General features: G+C 39.0%; 1 protein-coding gene and 1 pseudogene across 1 annotated transcript in view; both read left to right on the forward strand.

Moving 5' to 3' along the window:
• AAMDC (adipogenesis associated Mth938 domain containing) overlaps window positions 1–26,419 on the forward strand; it is a 45,598-nt gene that overhangs the window by 6,363 nt on the left and 12,816 nt on the right. The window contains exon 2 of the mRNA XM_004466275.5: window positions 2,574–2,716. Coding sequence (XP_004466332.2) covers window positions 2,585–2,716 — 132 coding nt within the window. The 5' untranslated portion in view covers window positions 2,574–2,584. The remainder of the gene's footprint in view (window positions 1–2,573; window positions 2,717–26,419) is intronic.
• On the forward strand, window positions 23,163–26,072 carry LOC139439763 (heterogeneous nuclear ribonucleoprotein A1-like; annotated as a pseudogene).

The following is a 26,419-nucleotide window of genomic DNA, read 5'->3' on the forward strand; positions in this document are numbered from 1 at the left end:
AACTTCAAACTCTCACACAGGTCACACTATTGTTTCTTTCATATTTTTTAATTTTTTTTGTTGAAAACTGGACGTTTCAAATCATATATTGTACAAAGTTTTTATTCTGATTTTTCTTGTATAAAATTTCTTTCTTTCTTTATTCATGTGCTTAGTAACTTACCTAGACTAAATCTGTGAATTCTCTCTCCCATACACTATGTGGTCACTAAAGTCTCTGCTTAATTTTTTTCTTTTTTTGCTTTTATTTTTAAGTCTTACTTCCTAGACAATCACATCTGTGCTTAGTATTTGTTCATTCCATTTCAGCAAAAGATTAATCAAAGATTTTTCTTAAATATCTCAAGCCAGTGAGATTTTCAGTCTACTGATGGATCAGTGTATACAGTGGAGAGCACATTCAAATTTCAGTGTTTTTTCATGTCTGCTCTGGCTTTTACATTCTACCAAGGCTTCTCAGGCCTTTTTGCATCTCCAATGAGCATGTGCTCCGGTTCCATCAACGTGGAATGTGTGGGTGGCTTAGGCCTACTCTGCTCTTTGATGCACATGCTCATTACCTCTAGAACTCTGGAATATGTGGGCAGTTTATCAAACCCCCTGTGGCTTTCTTACCTGTAAAACATTCCTGTTAAATTCCTGCTGTTAAAGTACACTGTTCTGTTGCTATCTGTATTAGTCAACTCAAAGGGCTGCTGATGCAAAGTACCAGAAATCTGTTGGCCTTTATAAGGGGTACTTATTTGGGGTAGGAGCTTACAGACACAAGGCCCTAAAGAGTCCAGCTCAAGGTACCATAAGAGGTACTTGCTCTCCCAAAGTCATTTGCCATATTTTGGAGCAAGATGGCAGGCAGTGTCTGCAAGGGGGCACCCTTATTTCTTCTTAAGGTTCCATGGTCCCAGCTTCTTCCAAACTCAGCTGTCAGCTGGCATAAGGCTCATGTCGCTCCCCAGGGCTCATTTCTTTCCAGGCTCAGCTGTAGACTATCAGGCTCATCTCTCTTCCTGGGGCCTCTGCTATGTCTGTGGCGCTGTCTCTCTTCCTCTGTGTTCTTCTCTGTGTATCTACTCCCACGTGAGAGCCTGTTTTATCAGCCCACCAAGGAGGCGGGACTCAATGCTGAGTTACACTCTAATGTCATGCTTGAATCAAAGCCCTAATCTTCATATAATTTAATCAGATGTCTCAACTGAATCTAATACAGTCAAAGGGTAGCAAGCCCAGAGGAACCAACCAGTTTACAAACATAATCAATGTTTTTTTTTCAATTCATAAATAATATCAAAGTTCCACACTATCCCTAAAGAGGCACACAACCTCAGGCAAGCAGAGCTGCCTGGCCCTTTGTTTGCCATTGAGAACATCACTTTAATAGTGGTGCACATCAAGTGATTCTCATCTGCCAGCAGCAGCAAAGTTGTGGGTTTTTATGACCTGCCCCTCAGTCAACTTCTGTGCCAACTGGGGTGATGGGAGTAATCCCAGGCAAGAAAAAGAGTGGTTTTTTTTTCCTTACCCAATGTTCAGTGATTTTTCATGAATAAATGAATAAATAAATCTCACTTTGTAATATTGATTTCTAGGGTGTTGAGGTGGTTGCTTTTGACAGTTTTGTCCAGTTTTATATTGGCTTTGAGGGAAGAGGATATGCCAACTTTCTTGTTTCATCATGCTAAAGTAAATCTTCACCTTTTAATTTTATCTCTCAAAAAATATCCCTTAGATTCCCTCTAAATTCTGAAAGTCATAGTTAAGTAGCTTTTATTTTTATTTTTTTAACATGGAAGTCATGTTTTATTGGTAATGGCTATTTCCTTGTCAGATACATAAAAATAAATTTATAACTTGCATTCAGGATTTCCTTTGTTTACCCTTCCAGGTACCCTATTTACCCACTACATCTTACTTGGTTTATTGGAGCCTAACTTTTGTTTTGCATCAACCAGTTCAATGTTCTTGATATCTTCTATCTCACTTTTCTTTCTTTTCCCTCAAACTACTTAGTCTTATAGCAAAAAACTATACATTTATACATTAAAAAAACACATCGATATGGGTATGGTCAGTAGTCCGTTATTACCTAGCTGTGCACACGGTAAACTTTAGACATGCAGTTTAAGAAACTGATTAAACATGCAATTTAAGGAACTGACAAAAAATCAGGTGGTATAAAGGCAATCAGGGATAGTCAGCTAGATTTAAAAGCAAATAAAGTCACTTCTATAATTGCTGATTAAAATATCTGCAACTATTTAAACTTTTTTTTAAAATTAAGAAATTAACAAAATAAGAATCTGAAGAAACAATAAGTGAATTTGACAAGGGAATTGAAAAAATTGCCAACCATATTGTGCAGTATCAGGAGTTATCTGATTTGGGGTACCAAGTTAAGTAGTTTTTAGAATCTCAGGGATAACATTTTACTTTTTAGACCTGTTGAAAATAAATGCCAACCACATAAATAAGAAAGATGCTTCTTAAATAATAGAGAACGAAGGCTGCCAAAACGGATACATTTGGAAATGTTTCAACTTTATAACTCATTGGGTATATTTTTCTTTTCATTTCAGTTAAGTTCCTTATGTCTTCTCCTGCAATTGCTTCCCTCTCTTGGGGTCAAATGAAAGTAGAAGGCTCAACTAAAACCTATAAGGACTGCAAAGTATGGCCAGGGGGCAGTCGGGCTTGGGATTGGAGAGAAACAGGAACTGAGGTAAGATATTACTGTTCATTTGGCACAGCATGAGGCTGACCAAGTGAATTCCAGACTCCTAAGCCATACATCCTTTTTTTTTTTTTCAAAAAAGTAACTGTTTCTCTCGTCTTTTTTTTTTTTTGAGGTGTATTTCATGTAACAGATGACTCACAGCCAAGTATTGTTTTCTGTATTCATAAACTTGTGCAACAATTGCCAATATTTACTTACAGAACATTTACCTCACCCTAAAAAGAAACCCCAGACCCATTAGCACTCAATCCCTATTCCTCCCCCAGCCCATGACAACCACAGATCTTTCTGTCAAAGATTTGCCTATTCAGGATATGTCTCATAAATGAAATCATACACTATGTGACCATTTGTGTCTAACTTTTTAAACTTAGTATAACATTTTTAAAGCTCATCCATTTTGTAGCATGTATTATTGGTACTTCATTCCTTTTTATAAACATTGTTCCTTTTAATGATTGCATAATAGTCTAGTATATGTATATAGCACATTTTGTTTGTCCCTTCATGGGCAGTTTGAGATTATTTATGAACCCCAAAAAGAAAATAATCTATTAATTTAACTAATCTATTCCTCTGAGTGTGATACCCTTTGATTGTATAATATTAGATTCAGCTGAGATGTCTTTGATGTTAAGATTAGGACTTTGACTTCCCCATAAATATACACCCAGTCTTCCCTGCTCCTGGTCAGGTGTGGCATAGCTAAGATCCAGGCTTTCCTTGGAGAGCCAGGTTCCCTTTTGCCAGGTGAGGCTTTAGACCCTGTCTCACAGTAGAGTTTTCTTTCCATCCTTAACAGTGTCCCCATGGTCCTAGGGATATGTGTAGGGATGAGCTGTAGTTACTGGGATTGGCTGAAATCCTAGGTGGTCCCCCTCCCCCATTCCCACCATTCTGGAACCCAGAACTATGTGATGTCCTGAGCTCTGGGAACAATTTTTCTAACCTCCAGGCAACTTTCCCTTTGTTTGGAGCTATGACCAGGACCCTGATTGGGTTGAGTAGAAAGTTTCCTCACACCTCCTTTCCTTGGGTACATCTCAGAATAAAGCCCTTTCAGTTCTGGAAGAGTCTGCTTAATTACCATGAAAAACAGCTTGGTGCTGACACAGAGAATTTACTACCCCAAGGATGTTTTATGGTCATTGGAGTGAACCACATCACCCTTCCTAAATTACATCTTCTCTAGGCCTAGGGTAGATCCTTTCCTTTTTTAAAAAAAAAGATTAAGGTTTTGATTCAACCATGTCATTAGGAAGACTCAGAGTTGAGTCCCCGCCCCCTTGGTGGGCTATATAAAGGGTAACTCCCTCAAGAAGAACAAGAGAAAGAAGATATACAGGAATAGAGAGAGCTCTATAGGCACAAGAGAGGAGAGAACTTGGTCCTGAGGCCCTGGGGAGAGATGAGCCATTCACCTGATAGTTTGCAGCAGAAGAACCAGAGCTCAGTGCAGCTAAGAAGGCCCTAGAAAGAAATGAACTGTCCATCCTACAGCTGAGATCGGAAGGAGCTGGACCCAAGGAGCCTTAAGAGGAAAGAGGAAGGCTGAACCCTTGCAGATACCACCTGCCATCTTATTTCAACACATGGCAACATATTTGGTAAGAAAGTACCTCTCACTGGACCTTGAGTTGGACTTTTTAGGGCCTTGTAACTGTAAGCTTATGCCCCAAATAAATCCCCTTTAAAAAACCAGCAAATTTCTGGTACTTTGTATCTGTACCCCATTGGCTGACTAATACACTTCATTAATTGCTGTACATTTTAGTTGTTTTCCCATCCCTTTTGGCTGTTACGAATAATGCTGCTATGAACATTTATTTACAGGTTTTCTTGTGAACATATGTTTCTAAATCTCATAGGTAACATTAGGATTGGAATTGCTGGGTCATATGGCGACTATATGTTTAACCTTTTGAGAAACTGACAGACTGTTTTCCAAAATGGCTGCACCATTTTTTGATTTTTCAACCAACAGTGTAGGACTTGTCCAATTTCTCTACCTCCTTGCCAAGTTTTAGTATTGTCTTTGATTCTAGCCATCCGAGTGTGTATAAAGTGGTATCTCATTGTGGTCTAGATTTGCATTTCTCTAATGAATAATGATATTGGGTACCTTTTCATGAGCTTTTTGGCCTTTATAAATCTTCTTTGGAGAAATATATATTCAAGTAATGTGCCTATTTTTTAAATTGGGTTGTGTTTTTGTTGTTAAGTCGTAGGTGTTCTTTATATATTCTTGATAGTAGACCCTTATCAATGTATGAGTTGCAAGTATTTTCTCCCATTCTGTACAGTATCATGATAGTGTCCTTTGGTGCACAAAGTTTTAAATGTTGATGGTTTCTGATGCTTTTGGTGTTGTATCTTAGAAAGCCATGCCTAATCCAAGTGCATGAAGAGTTATGCCTCTGGGAAGCAGATTTGGCTCAACTGATAGAGGGTCTGCCTACCACATGGGAGGTCCAGGGTTCAAACCCAGGGCCTCTTGACCCATGTGGTGAGCTGGCCAACGTGCAGTGCTGACAGGCGCAAGGAATGCTGTGCCACACAGGGGTGTGTGGAGCCCATACACAAGGAGTGTGCCCCATAAAGAGAGGCACCCCATGCAAAAAAAGTGCAGCCTGCACAGGGGTGGCACCGCATACATGGAGAGCTGATACAGCAAGGTGTCACAACAGAAAGAGACACAGATTCTCAGTGCTGCTGACAAGAATACAAGCAGACACAGAAGAACACACAGCAAATGGACACAGAAAGCTGACAACTGGGTGGGGGGAAAGGGGAGAGAAATAAATCTTTTTTAAAAACTCTTTTTTAAAAAAAGATGTATGTCTCTATATTCTTCTATATTTGATACTTTTAGTGTATTTTGATCTTTTTTAAATTTTAAGTTAATTTTGTATGTGGTGTGTGTTAAGAGTCCAACTTCATTCTTTTGAGTTTGGATATTTAGTTCTCTATTGGTTTGAAAAACTATCCTCCACAGAATTGATCTAATACCCTTATTGAAATTTATTTATTTTTTAAAGATTTATTTTATTTCTTTCTCTCCCCTTCCACCACCACCCCCGCAGTTGTCTGTTCTCTGTGTCCATTTCCTGTGTTCTCTGTGTCCATTTCCTGCATGTTCTTCTTTTTGTCCACTTCTGTTGTTGTCAGCGGCACAGGGATCTGTGTTTATTTTTGTTGTTGTTGTTGCGTCATCTTGCTGCATCAGCTCTCCATGTGTGCAGCACCATTCTTGGGCAGGCTGCAATTTCTTTAACACTAGGCGGCTCTCCTTACGGGGCGCACTCCTTGCGTGTGGGGCTCCCCTATGCAGGGGCACCCCTGCATGGCACGGCACTCCTTGCGCACATCAGCACTGCACATGGGCCAGCTCCACATGGGTCAAGGAGGCCTGGGATTGAACCACGGACCTCCAATGTGGTAGGTGGATGCCCTATCCACTGGGCCAAGTCTGCTTCCCTTAAAAATAATTTAAAGTATTAATGTATTGGTTTATTTATTTTTTTACTCTTAATTTTATTCCATTGCTCTGACTACCCTTATCGTAGTACAACAGTCTCTAGATTATTTTTTTAAGATTCTTTTCTTTTTTTCTTGTCTTTTTTTTAAAAAAGATAAATAGATTACACAAAACCTTGGGTTAAAAAACGTAAGAGGTTCCCATATACGCACTCCCCACCCCACCCCACTCCTCCCACATCAACATCCCCTTTCATCAGTAAGGCACATTCACTGCATTTGATGAATACACCCTGGAGCACTGCCACACCGCATGGACCACAGTTTACATTGTATTTCACACTCTCCCCAAGTCCATCCAGTGGGTTATGGCAGGATATACAATGTCCTGCATGTCTCTGCAGTATCATTCAGGACAACTCCAAGTCCTGAAAATGCCCCATATCACATCTCTTCCTCCCTCTCCTTGCCCTCAGCAACTCTCATGGCCACTGTCTCCACATCAGTGTTAAAATTTCTTCCATTGCTAGAGTCAAAACAGTTCTATAGTAGAATACCAGCAAGTCCACTCAAATCCATATCATATTCTTCCATCCTGTGGACCCTAGAATGTCCACTCCACCTCTAAATCCAGAGGGGGCTTAGATCCCACATGGCTAATGGATGCAAATCTCTTGCTTGCAGTTATAGACACTGTTGGTTCCCTGGTGTGCTGGTTGACCATTCTTACCTCCCTGTCAGCTGACCTGGGTAAGTCCAACGAACCAGAGAGTAGGTGTTGCAACTCTGCTGAGGTTCAGGGCCCAGCTGGCACATGGAAAGTCCAGAGATTCATGTCTCCTGAGCATACACAAACCCCAGTGCCAATCACAGGTTCAGTACAGAAGATGCATGTGTAGCGGCATCACATCTCAGTCCAACTCCATCACAATCAGTAGCACAAATTCCAAAGTAGGGCCCACTGGCAAGGCAATGAACTCCAGAGCCATCTGTCATGACCATAGAACCTGGGTGTCTATAGCCCTCAGGAGCACCAGTATCTGGGGTTGTATTTACTTTGGCTGTCTCTGGGATCCTGCTGAGACGTGCGTAAGCATGACGCCTCTGATGACCTCCTGACTCATTTTGAAGTCTCTTATCCATATAAACACATTTGTCTTTACCATTTCCCCGTTTTATTCAAGGTCTTTTTCTAGTTGCGTCACCACCTGGTGATGGTAGTAATCCCTCTGTGCCAGGGAGGCTCATCCCCGGGAGTCATGTCCCACGCTGGGGGGAAGGTAATGCATTTGCATACTGAGTTTGCTTAGAGAGTGGCCATATTTGAGCAACATGGAGCCTCTCAAGAGGTAACTCTTAGGCACCCTGCAACTCTAGGCCTAGTTGAAATTTCAAGCACACAAGTTCATAAGCATAGTCATCAGTATCAAGGGCTCATCATTGGACCATCCTTCTTCACTGGTCTTTGCCCTTGGACTTGGGGGATTGTTGCTGTTACATTGGGGAATGCAACAGAGCCCCCCAGGATCTAGATTACTTTAGCTTGGTAGTAAGTTTCAAAATTAAGAAGTGTGTGTCCTCCCATTTTTTCTATTCTTTTTCAAAATTGTTTTAACTATAGTGTGTCCATTCACTTCAGTATGAATTTTAAGTTCAGCTTAAAAATTTCTAATTTCCCCTGTGATTTCTTCCTTGTCCCATTGCTTATTTAGGATTGTGTTTTTTAATTTCCACGTATTTGTGAATTTATCAAATTTGTTTCTATAATTGATTTCTAATTTCAGCCATTGTAGTTGGAGAACACATATTGCCTAATTTTAATCCTTTTGAATTTGTTGAAACTTGTTTTATGTCCCAACATTTGGTCTCCAACTATTATTGTGTAACTGTAGACTTCTCCTTCAGTTGTGTTGGTTTTTGTTTCATGTACTTTGGTGCTCTTGTTAGATGTATTTGTGCTTGCAGTTGTTATACGTTCTTAATGAATGAACCATTCTGTAACTATAAAATGTCCTTTTTTGTCTCTAGTAACAAGTTCTGCCTTACAGTCTATTTTGTCTGGTATTTGCATAGCCTCTCTAACTCCCAATTGGGAATTCTTTGCATTTGTGGAACCGTATATGTCCCAGTGTTTTTCAATGGTGAGATCTTTGTACCTTCCCATGTCTTTCCCAAACATATGCACAGCCCAACTTGTTTGTAGTCTATTTGATTCCCAGGGATTCATCAGAACTTTTCACGGCTTTCTGCGAACATCTCGTTTTATAGCTTTTCCTTTTAAGTTTATTGTTTAACCTTCTGTGTGCTCCAAATGTTATCCTCCATCACAAGCAGCAGCATCATAAACATTTGTCTCAGATTGTTTTCAGTAAAGTCCCCTGGGGGAAGCGGATGTGACTCAACTGTTAGAGTGTCCACCTACCATATAGGAGGCCCAGGGTTCAAACCCAGGTCCTCCTGGCCCATGTGGTGAGCTGGCCCATGCATAGTGCTGCTACGCACAAGGAGTGCCATGCCATGCAGGGGTGTCCCCTGCGTAGGGGAGCCCCACATACAAGGAGTGCACCCTGCAAGGAGAGCTGCCCCACATGAAAAAAGCACAGCCCGCCCAGGGATGGCACTGCATACATGGAGAGAGCTGATGCAGCAAGATGACACTACAAAAAGAGACACAGATGCCCTGTGCCACCAAGAATGCTAGCAGACACAGACATACACACAGCAAATGGACACAGGAGAGCAGGGGGCGGGAGAGAAATAAATAAAATAAAGTCCCCTGACTTGGCACACTCCAAGTCAGGACAAATACAGACATCCTTGTGGGGGGGGGGGGGGGTTGCGGTTCTAGGTAACTACTAAATGGACCAAATAATGACAGTTCTCTGAGAATGGGACTTTGAAGATTTAATCCTTATCTGTCCCTTCCAGTGGCTTCAAAGGTTCTGGATTTACCATCATTGCAGGCTATTGCTTTTCAAGGCTACCTTGGAGTTGGGGAGGTTATTTTGGGAATCAGACAGGTTAGAATGCCACCAGATTAACTGTTCTTTCTGAGATTAGCCCATTTTTCTTGAATATGTACACTCCAACTGTTGGAGGCTTTCTGTTAGTTTCCAGAGTTCTGGAAAGGGTGATTTTGACAATTTTCCAGTGTTTTTATTGCTTTTTTGGAGGAGGAGGTTTTCAGAGACCCTTAACCATTATTTTCACTGGTATCACTTAGAATTAACTATTTCTGATTCACACTTATCCATTGGTATGGTGGAGCTGACTTGCCCTGGTTTATGGTAACTATTAACTTTTAAGGAATTTTGTAAGACAGTTTTTAAACACAGCCATTATTAAAAACAAAATTACATAAACTTACTTTAAAAATATATAAAATAAAGGTGATATATACCCGAAATTCATCATTTCTTAATTATTTTCTTCTGTGCTTTGAGTTTATTTACACCTCTTATATCTGTATATTGAAAATGTTATGTAATATAGTATACATCTCTTCCTAACTCTGCTTTCAGGGATGTCACATTGGTAGCTTGAAATCCATCATGGTGGGAGTATTACACCACAGAAACTGGAAAACACTATAAATGAGGATGGTTTTTAGTTTTGGAGAACCAGTTTTAAACATTTACTAGGGTATCCTGCATCTATTTCCTCATCATCCCACTTTTTCCAAAACTTGTAGGTCTAGAAAAGTCCATTGATAATGGAAATGCCTTTATTGTATTCTATTCCTACTCAGAGAACAAATATCTATTAATAGATTTCTGGTTTAAGATATAATTCCTATTAATACAGATTGTTGTTAAAGAGACATAAATGAATGTTCCTTAGTCAGTTGAAGAATGGGAAACAACCAGAAAAACTAAATATGGATAATCTTTTGTGGCTTTTAAAAAATAATTAAGCATAGTAATAAGTTGTGATCATTATTGATTATACAGATAGAATAAATACCTGTGTACCCACCATTCACCTTAAAAAATAAAATCTTATGTATCTGTTTTTCCCATCTCTCTTATCAGCAACCTGATTTCCTTTTACTTTTCAAATGTATGTATATATCCATAATACCACTTATTATTATTCCTCATATTCTAAATTTTATATAAAATGTATTATCTATTGCCCACTTTTTTTTCCCACTGAGGACTTATTCCGCTTTCCTTCCACCTTTTTATTCTTTTATTTCTATTATTTTATGGCTTATCTTTAAAATTGTAATATATTTGGTTCAACCATATGAAGTTGTCATTTTTGTCAAATATCAGCAATTCCATTTGGTTCATCTGAATATAATACTAACATTTGTAAGGATCTAAAACGCTTTTATTTTTATATTGGAATACTTTATCTCTAATCACTTGCCATTACATGTTATTGTTATCCAATAATTTAGTTCCTTCAAAAGTGGACATTTTGTTACAGTAGGGGTTTTAGATTTACTCATGTTTACCAGTTTCCTTTCTCATCATTCATCTTTGCAATTTAGATTTTCCTTTTGGGATCAGTTTCTTTGTTCTTGAATTAATATTCTTTAGAAGTTCCTTTAATGAGGGTCTTTTGGTGAACACTTGGCTTTTATTAGTCTAGGAAGGTCATCATTTTTTAATTCTAGTTCTTCTTGGTATTCTAAGTTGGCAGTAATTTTTACAGCACTCTGCTTATTGGAATCCTGCATAGTCTGATTATGCCCTACTTTGAGATTTGTCCCTCCAAAGATTTGTCTTTACTTCCTCTAAGCATCTTGAATTATTCTCAATTTGGGGCCATATTTAGCTCATTTCTTGTCTGGAGGATTCCTAGACCAGGCTGATAGTGCAAATTTAATATCCAAACTGATGTGCAGGCAAGGTTATAGTTACAAATTCTCAGGAGAGACTTTTTCCCCACCGGAGCCCAGGCAGGGGCAGACACGTTTCCTCAATATAAGATTTTGAGAATGGCAAATGCCCCAGGATGACTCAATATCAGTTCATCCTTCTGATTTCCAACTCTCTCTTTGCTTTTGTCCTGCAGGAATTTCTCTTTCCTTCTTGCAAGCTTAGTTGTGCATTTCAAAGGATGTTTATTTTCCAGCATTTCTAGGTAGTTTGTTTAAGGAGACTTTTCAAGTTTTATAGTCTATCACGTTGCTTTGCATAGATTCTTTTCTACCCATAATCAAAACTTTATTGAAAAATCGACACCAAAAAAGGAGATCACTGTTGTATATCTTACAAAATCAAACATAATTATCTTGGGAAGCAGATTTGGCTCAATTCGTAGAGCATCCACCTATCACATAGGAGGTCCAGGGTTCAAACCCAGGGCCTCCTGACCCATGTGATCAGCTGGCCCACGCACAGTGCTGATGCACGCAAAGAGTGCCATGCCACGCAGGGGTGTCAAAACTTACAAAATTGTGCAGTGGAAAGTTTAAACCATAATGTAAACTATAGACCATGCTTAGTAGCGGTCTTCAATATGAGTTCATCAATTGTAACAAATGTACCACACTAATGAAAGATGTTGTTAATGGGGGAAAGGATGGAAGGAGGAGCAGGTGGGGTATATGGGAGGCCCCCATATTTTCATTGTAACGTTTATGTAATCTAAAGTTCCTTTAAAAATAAAGAGAAAAAAGCCAAAAAATATATTTCTAGATTCATCTCCTATAAATAAAGAGGAAACAGCAAATGGACTACTTCATTCCTTCATAGTTTCAAAGTAATCTTATCAGTACTAATAGCTGTTATTCCCATTTCACAAATTAAGAAATAAAAAGTTGGAGTAAAATAAAGAATATGTAGCAATAAAACTATAAAATCAGTCCCATTTTATGCTAGCTTAATTAACTGTTCAGGTGTTCTAAATGTTCATAAAAATCAAAAAAACAAAAACAAAAATAAAAAACCCACTAAAGGTTCATAAATTTAGTTTTCTTTGCATATTTCATTAAAAATCAGACTCCCAAAAAATAAATTTAACAAAACAAAGGAATGAAAAAAAATTTTTTAATTATAATTAAAAAACAAATAAAAATGAATTTATCACTCTATACTCTATTTTTCCCATATAAGGCATGCAAGTTAATATTACTGTTGTCCTCCTCACTCTATATTTAAGGAAACTGAAACAGAGAACTTATATAGGTGTTTGCTCAAAGTCACAGAGCTGGAATATATGAAATCAAGTAAATAGTCAACCCAGGTCCTATTCTAAAATTCATATTCGTTTCTACTATATTGTGACTCCTCTTACAAACTTCAAGATTAAAAACTACAAAATTGTGAAGATGTTGTGGATGATAATAGGGATGTATTGTCATAAGTTTAGTTTTTAACTTGCAACATTTGATTTCTCAGCAGGATACCCAAGACAAGGTATTCTAGAAATAGTTGGAGAGGAAGGAACTGGGAAAGAAGATGACTGGAAAGCTGAGGTGTTGAACTGGAGTTCTTTTGTGTAGAGGCAAAAATCCAGAGAATCAAGGTTTTCTAAACCTCTGAGTCTTCATGTATAAAATGGAGATAATAATTCCTACCTTACAGAATTGATCTAAGGATTAATGTACTATACTTTGTATGTGGTAGGTGTTCAATAAATGAAGCTGATATTGTTAAAATAATAATAGTGTAGGTGGAAACGAGACCAAAAAAATTGGAAGAAGGTGAATTGATAGGATAAAGTGATTATTTAGCAGGTGAGGGGGAATTCTAGTATAAGTAAATGGTCATTGGTGCCATTCATTTACTTTGGATCTATCAGAGAAAGAACAGATGTGTGTGTGTTTAGGGGAGAGAAAATGATAAATTCTTTAGGAATTTTGGAATCTTTTGTTGAGCTTGAACTTATAAGGCATGGGGGTTAGGATTTTTTTTAATTGCAATTTTATATTGTTATACTTGTAGGTTCACATGTAGTTGTTCACAGGTAGTTGTAAGAAATGCTGCCGAGAGGTCCAGTTACTCTGTTTTAAAAAATTTTGTATGAGAATGTTTTTAAACTTTTTTTAGATTTATTTTATTTATTTCTGCCCCCCCTCATTGTTTTTACTCGCTGTCTACTCTCTGTATCGCTGTTCATTGTGTGCTCATCTTCTTTATAGGAGGCATCAGGAACTGAACCCAGGACCTCCCATATGGAAGGGAGGCGCCTACTTGCTTGAGTCACCTCTGCTCCTTGCTTGTTGTGTCTCTCACTGTGTCTTCCTCCTTATGTTTCTTTGTTGCATCATCTTGTTACATTGGTTTGCCACCACAGCCCATCATGTCAGCTCACTGTCCTGCTCATCATCTTTAGGAGGCACTGGAAACAGAACCCAGGACTGCCCATGTAGTAGACAGATGCCCAAATGCCTGAGCTACATCTGCTTCCCTCTAGTATACTTTTTATCCATTTTCCCCCAGTCATAAGTTTTGCAAAACCATAGTACAATATCATAGCCAGAATATTGACATTGATATAATAGGCTTGAGTCATAAAGATTTCCTTGTGTGTGTGTGTGTATGTTTAATTCTGTGCAACATGTAATAGGTTCCTCTATCCTGAACCACAGTTAAGGTTCTAAAAGTTCCTCACCACAAGGACCCCTACTATTGTCTTTTAAAACCACACCCACTTGTCTCCCACTCCCATCCTGTATCAATAAATGGAATCATAAATATGGAACCTTTGGAGATGGACCTTTTTCACTTAGCATAATTCCCTGGAGATTTATCCAGGTTGTTTCATTTATCTATAGTTCCCTTAAAAAAAAAAAAAAAAAAAGCATGGGCTTGCTTTGAATGCTAAATATGGTCAGCATTGTAAAGCATCTTCAACAGTGCCTATCACATAGTAAATGCTAATAATGCCCAAGATTGTTAGTTTCTGTTTCTCCTTCCTCTAAATGTTGGTATGGTTACTATAAAAATAGCTGGATTACTCTTTCAAAAAAGAGTCTTAGACATGTGAATCTGTTCAAGTGATCATGGAACATTGTCTCGGTGGGTGGAGAGCCACCCAAAAAACAGAACAATATTGAATTCCCATCCTGGGGAGTTCTGCTGCATTCTCTAATAGGAGAGCAAGAATCATTGCATGAATGTAAGGGTAATGTCTAGTGAAGGAAGGCAGACCATTATGTCAGATCTTTGACATTGATGATTGTATTTATGAACCATTTCTTGTGAAATTGAAAGTATTGTATACTGCCTGAGAGTTACCTCCTGAAAGCCTCCTTGTTGCTCAAATGTGGCCTCTCTCTAAGCCAAACTTAGCATATAAACACACTACTTTCCCCTGGTGTGGGACATGACTCCTGGGGATGAGCCTCCCTGGCACCAAGGGATTATTGACAAGCACCAAATAGCAATATATCTGGAAAAAGACCTTGACCAAGAGAGGGAAATGGTAAATACAGATGAGTTTTTATGGCTAAGAGATTTAAAAGTGAGTCAGGAGGTCATCCAGAGGTTACGCTTATGCAAGCCTCAGCAGGATTTCTTTGACTGCTGCAGTAAACAGTGCCTCAGATAGAGGGGCATCTGAGGGCTCTAGAGGCATCCAGAAACTACAAGCAGGGCAAACAGCTCAGGAATTTGGCACCCTGTCAGTGGGCCTTATTTTGGAATTTATGCTCCCCAGTGAACAGACTTACTCATTTATAGGTTCTCCTACACACGGCTCTTCTGCCCCTTTTATTTGAACCCATAATTAGCACTACACTTGATAAATAAATGTTCCAGAGACTTAAATCTTTGGTCTGTCTGTGTGCCAGTTGAGCCCTGAATTCCAGCAGAGTTGCAACACCTGCTCTCCAGTTCATTGGACTCACCCAGGACAACTAACAAGGAGGTGAGGATGGACAATGCCCATCCCAAGTAACAGAGAGTGTCTGTACCTACAAGCAAGATAGCTCCATCTTGGGAATTGGATTTGGCTCAACTGATAGAGCATCTGCCTACCACATGGGAGGTCCAGGGTTGAAACCCCAGGCCTCCTGGGTGAGCTCACCCATGCACACTGTTGATGCGCGCAAGGAGTGCCTTGCCACGCAGGGGTGTCCCCCACGTAGGGTAGCCCCAGGTGCAAGGAGAGCCCTGCAAGAAGAGCCACTCCACGTGAAAAAAGCCCAACCTGCCCAGGAGTAGTGCCACACACATGGAGAGCTGACGCAGCAAGATGACACAACAAAGAGACACAGATTCCCGGTGCTACTGACAAGAATACAAGTAGGCAAAGAAGAATACATAGTGAATGGACACACAGAGCAAACAACAGGGTGGGGGGAGAGATCTTTAGTAAAAAAATATAGCTCCATCCATCTGCCCCCATGGAATCTAAGCCCCCTCTCAGTTAGAAAGAGTGGGCCTCACCTTCCCCACATCCTCAAGATTGGGGAATGAACAATGGACTAAAATAGACTTACTATTATTCTATTATAGACATTATTTTTCTACCAATGGAAGATTCTTATTATTGATGTAAAGGCAGTGACTACCAGAGGTTCTGAGAGATGGGAAAGGGAAGAATAGGTGTTATGTGGGGGCATTTTCAGGGCATTGAAATTGGTCCTGCATGACATTGCAGTGACAGATACAGGCCATTGTATATTTTTTCATAACCTATAAAATTGTGTGGGACAAAGTGTTAACTGTAATGTAAACTGTATTCCATGATGAGTAGCAGTGCTTCAATATGGGTTCTACAATTTTTTTTTTTTTAAGATTTATTTATTTAATCCCCCCCTCCCCCGGTTGTCTGTTCTCTGTGTCTATTTGCTGCGTCTTGTTTCTTTGTCCGCTTCTGTTGTCAGCGGCATGGGAAGTGTGGGCGGCACCATTCCTGGGCAGGCTGCACTCTCTTTCGCGCTGGGCGGCTTTCCTCATGGGCGTACTCCTTGCTTGCGCGTGGGGCTCCCCTACGCGGGGGACACCCCTGCGTGGCACGGCACTCCTTGCACGCATCAGCACTGCGCATGGGCCAGCTCCACACGGGTCAAGGAGGCCCGGGGTTTGAACCGCGGACCTACCAATATGGATTCTACAATTGTAACAAATGTACCACACTAATGAAGGATGTTGTTAATGTGGGAAAGTGTGGCAGCAGGAGGGAGTAGGGCATGTGGGAAAGCCTTATATTTTTTATGCAACATTTATGTAATCTAAAGGGTCTTTAAAAATAATTTTTTTTAAAAAGTCTTAGACATGAAACTCTGATGATGTATTAAATGCTGCTTAATAGGCAATTCTTCAGGGAAGTAAGAACCTGAGCATGCTTAGGGTACCTGGGACTAATAAATTTGTTTATGGTCTTAACCCTATAGAGATATATCCATATACGTAAAATAATAAGCATTATAAGGCTTATAGGTCCATTTGGGGTAGCTCTACTTCAAGCTGTAGTTGACAAGTTAGCTGGATGTGCTCTGCTCTGTGTGTTTCCTAACATTCTTGAAAGTGAACTAGCCAGGACCTTTCTTCTTAGGGTGATAACTGAAGCACACAAGCCCCACTGAGCAGGGACATTCAAGGCTTTACTCCACCCAGGTCTTCCAACATCAGTGGGGCAAGAAATTATATTCTTCCCACACTAGGAGGGTAAAAGGAGAGAATATTTGCTGAACAATCATCCACACTGTGAAAATGGTAAGTACATGTTGGACACCTGTATATGAAATGTTTCTTGGGCAACTTAAATTCAGCACATCCAAAGCTGACTTCATTTCCTTTCTCCTACTTGCCCACTCCTTCTTTCACTGCTCCCACCTCCCAAATATCCCAAGTATATTTCTCATGTTGCCTGTCTTCATTAATGGTATTATTATCCACACAGTCACCTAAAAGAGAATCAGAGACTATTATTTCTCCATTTCTTCCCCCTCTACTGCATCCAAAAAAAAATATTCGTTGATTTGACCTCAGCAAGGTCTTTCAAATTTTATTCTTCCTGCTTTCTGCCTCAGTTCTCTTACCTGGACTATTGCATCAATCTCCTGTCTCATCTTCCTGCCTTTTATTTCTACCTTTTTCAAATTAGTCACCTATTACCATTTCTAAAAGGTAAATCTGAACATGCCACTGCTCTGTTTATTAAGCTTCATTGACTCAAAGTTAAGTAAAAACTCCTTAGGATAATATTCAAGGCTATTTTTTGTGACACAGCTCTGAATTATCCTTTCAGACTGGTCTATATTCCATGACACACATCTGAGAACTTAGCTATTACATACCAAATAATTATTCTCTTCTATGCTTACCATGTTCTTTTAATTCCTCTGTACCTTTGTGAAAACCATTTCCTTTTTAGAATGACTTGCTTCCCTTTGTACTTCACTGTTGAAATCTTATATATCCCTCAGTTCCTAGCCTTTGCATTATCTCCTTTCTGAAGTATTTCCTGATAATCCTTGTGGGAATGAGCTGCTTACTCCCAAATCAATATTGCTTTAAAACTTTATGCCTCCATTATGACTCTTTCTTAAAATTAATTTTTTACTTTTAAAGAAGCTTTAGATTACGTAAATGTTACCTAAAAATATAAGGGATTCCTATATGCCCTCCTCCTCCCCCCTCCCACTTTCCCACATTAATAACATCCTTCATAGTGTGGTACATTTGTTACAATTGTAGAACCCACATTGAAGCACCGCTACTAACCATGGACATTATAGTTTACACTCTGTCCCACACAATTTTGCAGGTTATGACAAAATATACCATGACCTGTATCCATCACTGCAATATCATGCAGGACAAATCCAATGTCCCAAAAATGCCCCTATATTACAACTATTCTTCCTTTTCCCATTCCTCACAACCTCTGGTGGTCACTGCCTTTTACATCAATGATAAGAATACTTCCATTGCTAGAATAGTAATAAATCTATAGTAGAATTATAATAAGTCTACCTCAGTCCTTTGGAAGAAAAAAAAAGAAACAGTTATGACTCTTATCACACTTTATCTGTTTTAGTAAGTGTGTATTTATGTTTTTCTCAGTAAGAGGTGAACTTTCTAAGGTCAAGAACTATGTAGTTGGGAGTTATGGTCATGGCCGATGGGGTTAACTACCAGGGCAGATGGCCCCTCTTTGGAAATGGTGTTTATGTGTGATGAATCTGGACTCAGATGGGATCTCCCTTCATAAGACTTTCATGCTAATGTGCTGGAGGTGCAGTTAATGTTGGGGTTTAAGATATATTTAGGGGATTTGAATCTCTGGACTGACAATGTGGTAGCCAGCTCCTGAGCCTCAACAGACTCCAGTACCTACAATCTGATCTATTGGACTTACCACACTCAGCTAAGATGGAGTTGAAGAAGGACAACCACCACACCATGGAGCCTAGAGTGATTACAACTGAAAGTGGGAGGATTGCATCCAGCATCCATGTGGAATCTGAGCCTCCTCTTGACATAGAGGTGCAATGGACACAACCAATCCAATGTCCACATAGAAGAGGTGGCATTGGATTGGGAAAAGTGGACATGGTGGACGATGGGTATGGGGAAAGGCAGGAAGAGATGAGAGGTGGAGGCGTCTTTGGGACATGGAGCTGCCCTGGATGGTGCTTCAGAGGTAATCACCGGACATTGTAAATCCTCACAGGGCCCACTGGATGGAATGGATGAGAGTATGGGCCATGATGTGAACCATTGTCTATGAGGTGCAGAGGTGCCCAAAGATGTACTTACCAAATCCAATGGATGTGTCATGATGATGGGAACGAGTGTTGTTGGGGGGGGGAGAGGGGGGTGGGGGGGTGGGGTTGAATGGGACCTCACATATATATTTTTAATGTAATATTATTACAAAGTCAATAAAAAAAAAAACTATGTAGTTAGCACATTGTGGGGGGGAAGGAGAGAGAAATAAATAAAAAATAAATCTTAAAAAAAAAAAGTAAGTTGCAGACATTGTCACAATTAAACCCTAAATATTTAAAATATTTAACATGTATCTCCTAAGAACAAAGGCATTGTGATAGTACCTAATCACAATATCTTCTCACTCAAGAAATTCAACAGGGATGTAATATTAATATTAACACCATAGTCAAATGTACCATTTGTCCCATTAAAATAATAAGAAAATAAAATTTTTAAAAAAGAAAAAAAAGGAGAAAAAATATATTTTTTAGCTGGTTTTCTTTTCCCAACCAGGATACAGTCAAGGATCATGGATTGCATTTAGTTGTCATGTTTTTTTGGTCTCTTTTTTTTTTTATCCCCCCCCCCCCATGGCTTTTTTGCTTGCTGTCTGTTCCCTGTGTCCATTCGCTATGTGCTCTTCTGTGTTTTTGCTTGTCTCCTGTTTTGTTGCGTCACCTTGCTGAGTCAGCTCTCTGCATCACTGGCAGACCTATAGTGCTCCACAGTGTGCGGGCGAGCCTGCCTTCAAAAGGAGGCCCTAGGACGCGAACCCAGGGCATCCTATATGGTAGACGGGCACCCAACTAACTGAGCCACAGCCGCTTCCCTCTTTGGTCTTTTTAAATTTAAACCAATTACATGCCATTTTTTTCTTTTTTGAAACAATGACAACTTTGATGTTTACAGGGCAATTAAATCACTGTTTGGATTTATCTGATTTTTTTTCTCTCATGATTTGATTCAAAGTAATCATTTTTGGCAAGAGTGGTACAAAGGTGATTGTGTCCTCAATACATTATATCGGGAAGTGGACTTGGCCCAATGGATATGGCATCCACCTGCCACATCGGAGATCTGCAGTTCAAACCCCAAGCCTCCTTGACCCGTATGGAGCTGGCCCATGTGCAGTGCTGATGCACACAAGGAGTGCCGTGCCACACAGGGGTGTCCCCCACATAGGGGAGCCCCACGCTCAAGGAGTGCACCCGAGCCACCCAGCACAACAGAAAGTGCAGCCTGCCCAAGAATGGCACCGCACACACGGAGAGCTGACACAACAAGATGACGCAACAAAAAGAAACACAGATTCCCGGTGCCGCTGATAAGGGTAGAAGCTGTCACAGAAGAACACACAGTGAATGGACACAGAGAGCAGACAACCGGGGGAAGGGGAGAAAAATTAAAAAAAAAAAAATCTTAAAAAAAATACATTATATCAGGACACACATAAAATCAGTTTGTCTAGGTATTGATGAGGTTAAATTTTATCACTTGGTTAAGTTGGTATTCATCAAATTTCTCCATTGTAAAGGTATATTTTCCCATTGTACTTAATAAATAGTCTGTAGGATAATAATTTAAGACTTTGTGAATATTTGTTCCCCAACAGTATTTTCATTCAATGATTTTAGCCTTAATCATTGATCCCTTTTTTACTTAATTTATTAGTGATTGCAAAATGGTGATTTTTCTAATTCATTCCTTCTACATTTATTAGCTAGTGTTCTTCTGTTAAAAAGGAGCTTTCCTTTCTGTCACTCCCATTCTTCTTTATTATCACTATGGGCTTGTGGAGTCTTTTCTGTTTTGTTTTGATTCAAACACTACTTTATAAATTTGATTAGTGCAAATTTGTAAAATTGCCATGTTTTCTGACATTTCCCTGGTTTCAGCCATTTTTTCAAAAAGCCCTGGTTCCTTTTAGTGGGAAATAGTATCTAGGGTTTAATATCCATGATATTCAAAGATATCATACAACTTAACAATAAAATGACAAACTACCCAATTAAAAATGGGCAAAAACCTGAAAAGACAGTTGTCCAAAGAAGAAATACAAATGGCAAAGAAACATGAAAAAATGTTCAACATCACTAGCAATAAGGGAAATGCAAATCTAAACTACAATGTGAAATCATTTCACACCTGTTAGACTGGTCACTATTAAAAAGTCTAAAAACTAAATGTTGGCGAGGATATAGAGAAATTAAAACGCTTATTCACTGTTTTTAGGAATGTAGAATGGTACAGCCGTTGTGGAGGATTGTTTGGCAATTACTAAGGAAGTTGAGTGTAGACTTGCCATGTGACCTGGCAATATCATTGCTAGGTATAGACCCAGAAGAACTGAGAGCTATGACACAAACAGATACACTGATGTTCATAGCAGCATTATTCATGATTGCCAAAAGTTAGAAACAATTCAGGTGTCCATTAGCTGATGAATGGGTAAACAAATTGTATGTACACAGGATGGAATATTGAGCTGCAGTAAAAAGAAATGAAGAAATGAGGTCGTGAAGCATATGACAACATGGATGACCCTGGAGGACATGTTGAGTGAAACAAGCCAGACACAAAAGGCCAAATACTTTTTGATTGTGCTATTATGAACTAAAAATATTATGTAAACTCATGGAGTTAATAGTTAGAATATAGGTCAGCAGAAAATAGAATGAATTTAGAGAACAGAAGCTGAGGTTTAATCTGCAGAATTGGTAAGAAGGTTATTTGTAAATCTTTGGAAATGAATAGAAATGGCAAAAGCATATATAGTGTTTGTAACTACCAGTGCTATCATATGGCTGTGACAGTGGTTGAAAGGGAAAGTCTAAGGTCATGTACATTACTAGAAGGAAAGCTAAAAACTAACATATATTGAATTTGACAGTAAAACCTCATGTAAAATACGAATATGGGCGATATTGCAAATATAAGACTTTTCAAAAAATGAAATATACTATAGAGAATGAAAAAGAATAGCAGCTGTATATGTCACAGGAAGCATAGAGAGATTGAGAGGTGATAAGTTTTGTTTGTTTTTTTGTTTTTTATTATTGGAATAATGAAAGTGCTCTAAGAATGATTAAAGTGATGCACAAATATGTGATTACACCGAATACCATTGATTGTGCACTTTGGATGGATTCATGCTTTATTAATATGTGCCAATAAAAATTGATTGTTTTTTAAAAGTGTGTGTGTGTATAATGAGTTAATAATGATACCTTTAGTTTAATCCAGCACTACAGAATTCTTTCTTTCGTTCTCCTGTTGTATATCTGTGTGTTCCTTCTCCCACACTCAGAAACCTAGTTCCCAAATACATCATTATTTTTACTCTTTTGCTCTGTTCTACCCTCAAAACAGTTTTGGAATTATTATGCAAATATTATTACAAACATCAAAATCACAAAGTAAAATTCAAGATCTTTGGAGCTCTTTTTGTCTTTAGACAAAAATACCCTTCGACCACTTGGGTATATAATTCAGAGTACTGTGTTAGAGTTATTAATACTTCAGTTACTTTTCTTTTTTGTTTTGTTGTCAGTTTGATATAGAGTTTGTTTCATATGTTTTTATTGGCATACAATTTTAGGTGCCCCCCCTTTCTTCATTAAATTTATTTTATTTTTTTGAAAATGTAAAACATTTACATGGCTCAGTAGTAGTAACTATATAAAAACATATACTAGAAGTCTCACCTCCTTTCCTACCTATCTCTTCCATTCAATTCCTACCCCTACTCCATGTGTAAAACTATTTTTATTAGTTCATGGTTTATCCTCCTATATTTCTTTTTGCAAAATTAAGCAAACATAAATGCACATATATTTTTCTTATTTCTACCTTTTCCTTACACATACTTTGCTCCTTGCTTTTTTTCTCTCTCTATTTAACAATATATCCTGGAATCCAGGATATCAGTTCACAGAGATGTACCTTTTTCTTTTTTACAGCTGCAGAGTAGCTGTGTATGTAATATTGATTATTCAGTTTGTCCTATAGATGGGTACTTATATTGTTTCAATAGTTTGCTATTATAAATAATACCACAAGGAATAATTTTATGCATATTTTTTTGGTATTGGTGGAGGTATATCTTCAGGTTGAATTCTGTGAACTGGCATCACTTGTTAAAGTATAAATGGAAATATAGATGTAGATTTAGATATTGTCATTCTCCTTTATAGAGTTTATACAATTATTTCAACATTACCAGCAACTTATGAGGCCAGTATCCCTTATCAATATAAATGCAAAAATCCCCAACAAAATACTAACCTATTAAAAAGATAATACACCTTTACCAAGTGGGATTTATCCCCAGAATGCTAGGGTGGTTCAACATAAGAAAAGGAATCAAGGTAATACACCACAATAATAGAATGAAGGAGGAAATCTACATGATCATCTCAATTGGTACAGAAAATCCAACACTCTTTCATGATAAAAAAAACATTCAGTGGGGGACTTGGCCCAGCGGTTAGGGCGTCCATCTACTGCATGGGAGGTGCGCGCTTCAAACCCCGGGCCTCCTTGACCCGTGTGGAGCTGGCCCATGTGCAGTGCTGATGCGCACAAGGAGTGCCCTGCCACTCAGGGGTGTCCCCGCATACGGGAGCCCCGTGCTCAAGGAGTGTGCCCGTAAGGAGAGCCGCCCAGTGCAAAAGAAAGTGCAGCCTGCCCGGGAATGGTGCCGCACACATGGAGAGCTGACACAACAAGATGACGCAACAAAAAAGAAACACAGATTCCTGTGCCACTGACAACAACAGAAGCGAACAAAGAAGAAGACACAGCAAATAGACACAGAGAACAGACAACCGAGGTGGTGGGGGAGGGGGAGAGAAATAAATAAATCTTTAAAAAAATGAAAATAAAAAACATTCAATAGGGAAGCGGACTTGGCTCAATGGATAGAGCGTTCACCTACCACATGGGAAGTCCAGGGTTCAAACCCAGGGCCTCCTGACTGGTGTAGTGAGCTCACCCATGCTCAGTGCTGATATGCGTTAGGAGTGCCGTGCCACACAGGGGTGTCCCTTGCATAGGGGAGCCCCATGCGCAAGGATGTGCCCCATAAGGAGAGCTGCCCCGTGTGAAAGGAAGTCCAACCTGCCCAGGAGTGGTGCTGTACACATGGAGCACTGACGCAACAAGATGACACAACAAAAAGACACAGATTCGTGGTGCCACTGACAGGAATGCAAGCAACACAGAAAAGCACACAGCAAATGGACACAGAGAGCAGACAGCTGGGGAGTTGGGGGTGGGCGGAAGGAGAGAGAAATAAATAAAAATCTTCAAAAAAAAAACATTAAACAAACTGGAAATAGAATGAAACTTCTTCATTACGGTAAAGTCCATATATGTAAAACTCCCATCATACTCAACAGTGAAGACTGCAAGCTTTTCCCCCAAGATCAGGAACTGGATAAGGATTCCCTCCTTTACATGCTGTTCAACATTGTACTGGAAATTCTAGCTAGAGCAACTAGGCTAGAAAGAAATAAAAGGCATCCATATCAGAAAGGAAGAAATAAAATTGCAGGGACAGTTGCTGGACATTGTATGTCCTGCCATGGCCCACTAGGTGGACTGGGGGAAAGTGTAAACTATAATGTAAACCATTATCCATGTGGTGCAGCAGTGCTCAAAAATGTATTCACCAGATGCAATGAATGTCCCATGACTGTTGATATGGGAGAATTGGGGTGAGGGAGATGGGGGGGTATATGGGAACCTCATATTTTTTTAATGTAACATTTAAAAAAATAAAAACAAAAAATTTTAAAAATTTTAAAAATAAATAAATTGTCCCTATTCACAGATAGAATGATTTGGCATGTAGAAAATCCTAAAGAATCCACCAAGTTTTTTTACAGCTAAGAAACGAATTCAACAAAGTTGCGGAATACAAAATCAACGTGCAAAAATAAATGATAGTTCTATATATTAGCAATGAACAATCTGAAAGGAAAGTAAAACTATTCCTTTTATAAGAACATCAAAAAGAATAAAGTAGGAATAAATTTTAAAAGGAGATGTAAGCTTCACACAATGAAAACCACAAAACATTATTGAAAGAAATTAAAAATCTAAGTAAATGCAAAGACAGTCTGTGCTCATGGATTGGAAGACTTAACTATTGTTAAAGTGACAATACTGCTTTCTCTCAAGGACACCACTGAGAAAGCATTGTTAAAAGTCTTCTGTCCCACTTACGTCAAGTCAGTGTCCTAAAAAACCTGAACAACTACGGAAGCTTTATCAGAGGATTAAGCTTTGAAACAACCAGTGAGAGTCTGAGGAGCCATTTTGAGCAATGGGGAACACTCCCAGACAATGTGGTAATGAGAGATCCAAACATCAAGTGCTCCAGTGGCTTTGGGTTTGTCATGTATGCCCCTGGGGTGGAAGTGGATGCAGCCACGAATGCAAGGCCACACAAGGTGGATGGAAGATCTGTGTAACCAAAGAGGTCTGTCTCAGAATAAGAGTCCCAAAGACCACATGCTCACTTAACTGTGAAAAAGATCTTTATTGGTGGTATAAAAGAAGACACTGAAGAGTACCACCTAAGAGATTATTTTGGGCAGTATGGGAAAATTGAAGTAATTGAAGTCATGATTGATGGAGAGAGTGGCAAGAAGAGAGGCTTTGCTTTTGTAACCTTTGATGATTATGGCCCTATGGATAAGACTGTCTTTCAGAAACACCACACTGTGAATAGCCAGCACTATGAAGTAAGGAAAGCCCTGTCTAAGCTAGATGACCAGTGTGCTTCATCCAGCCGAAGAGGTCGAAATGGTTCAGGGAACTTTGGTGGCAGTCGTGGAGGTGACTTTGGTGGGAGTGACAACTTTGGTCAGAAGGAAACTTAAGTGATCAAGGTGGCTTTGGTGGCAGCTGAGGTGGTGGTGGATATGGTGGCGTGGGGAGGTCTATAATGTCTTTGGTAATGATGGAAGCCATTTTGGAGGTGCTGGAAGCTACAATGAATTTGGCAGTTCCAACAATCAGTCTTCAAATTTTAGATCCATGAAGGGAGGAAACTTTGGAGGTAGAAGCTCTGGCCCTTATGGAGGTGGAGGCCAATACTTTGCCTTATTGTTTTAGACAATACTCGTGTATGGGCAAAAAACAAAACAAAACACACAAGGACTATATTCGTGACTAATTATATAACAGGTTATTTTAGTTTCTTTTCTGTGGAAAGTGTAGAGCATGCCAATGAAAGGTTTCAATGGAGATTATTTTCTTTGCACCTATGCCATTGATTGCTAAATGTAATAATCTGATCATAACGCTGACTAAATATATCTTTTAAAAAAAAATGACAGTAATACCCAAAACAATATATAGAAATTCAATGCAATCCCTGTCAAAATCCCTATGGCATTTAGTTTTTTAGAAATAGAAATACACATTCTAAAATTCAAATGAAATTGCACGGTGCCCAGATAGCCAAAACAAGAACAAAATTGGAAGACTTAAACTTCCAGATTTCAAAATTTACTAAAAGCTACATTACTTGAAACAATGAGGTAATGGCATAAAGATACACACATAAACCAATAGAATA

Source organism: Dasypus novemcinctus, chromosome 10, assembly GCF_030445035.2.
Source record: "Dasypus novemcinctus isolate mDasNov1 chromosome 10, mDasNov1.1.hap2, whole genome shotgun sequence".
Taxonomy (NCBI): domain Eukaryota; kingdom Metazoa; phylum Chordata; class Mammalia; order Cingulata; family Dasypodidae; genus Dasypus; species Dasypus novemcinctus.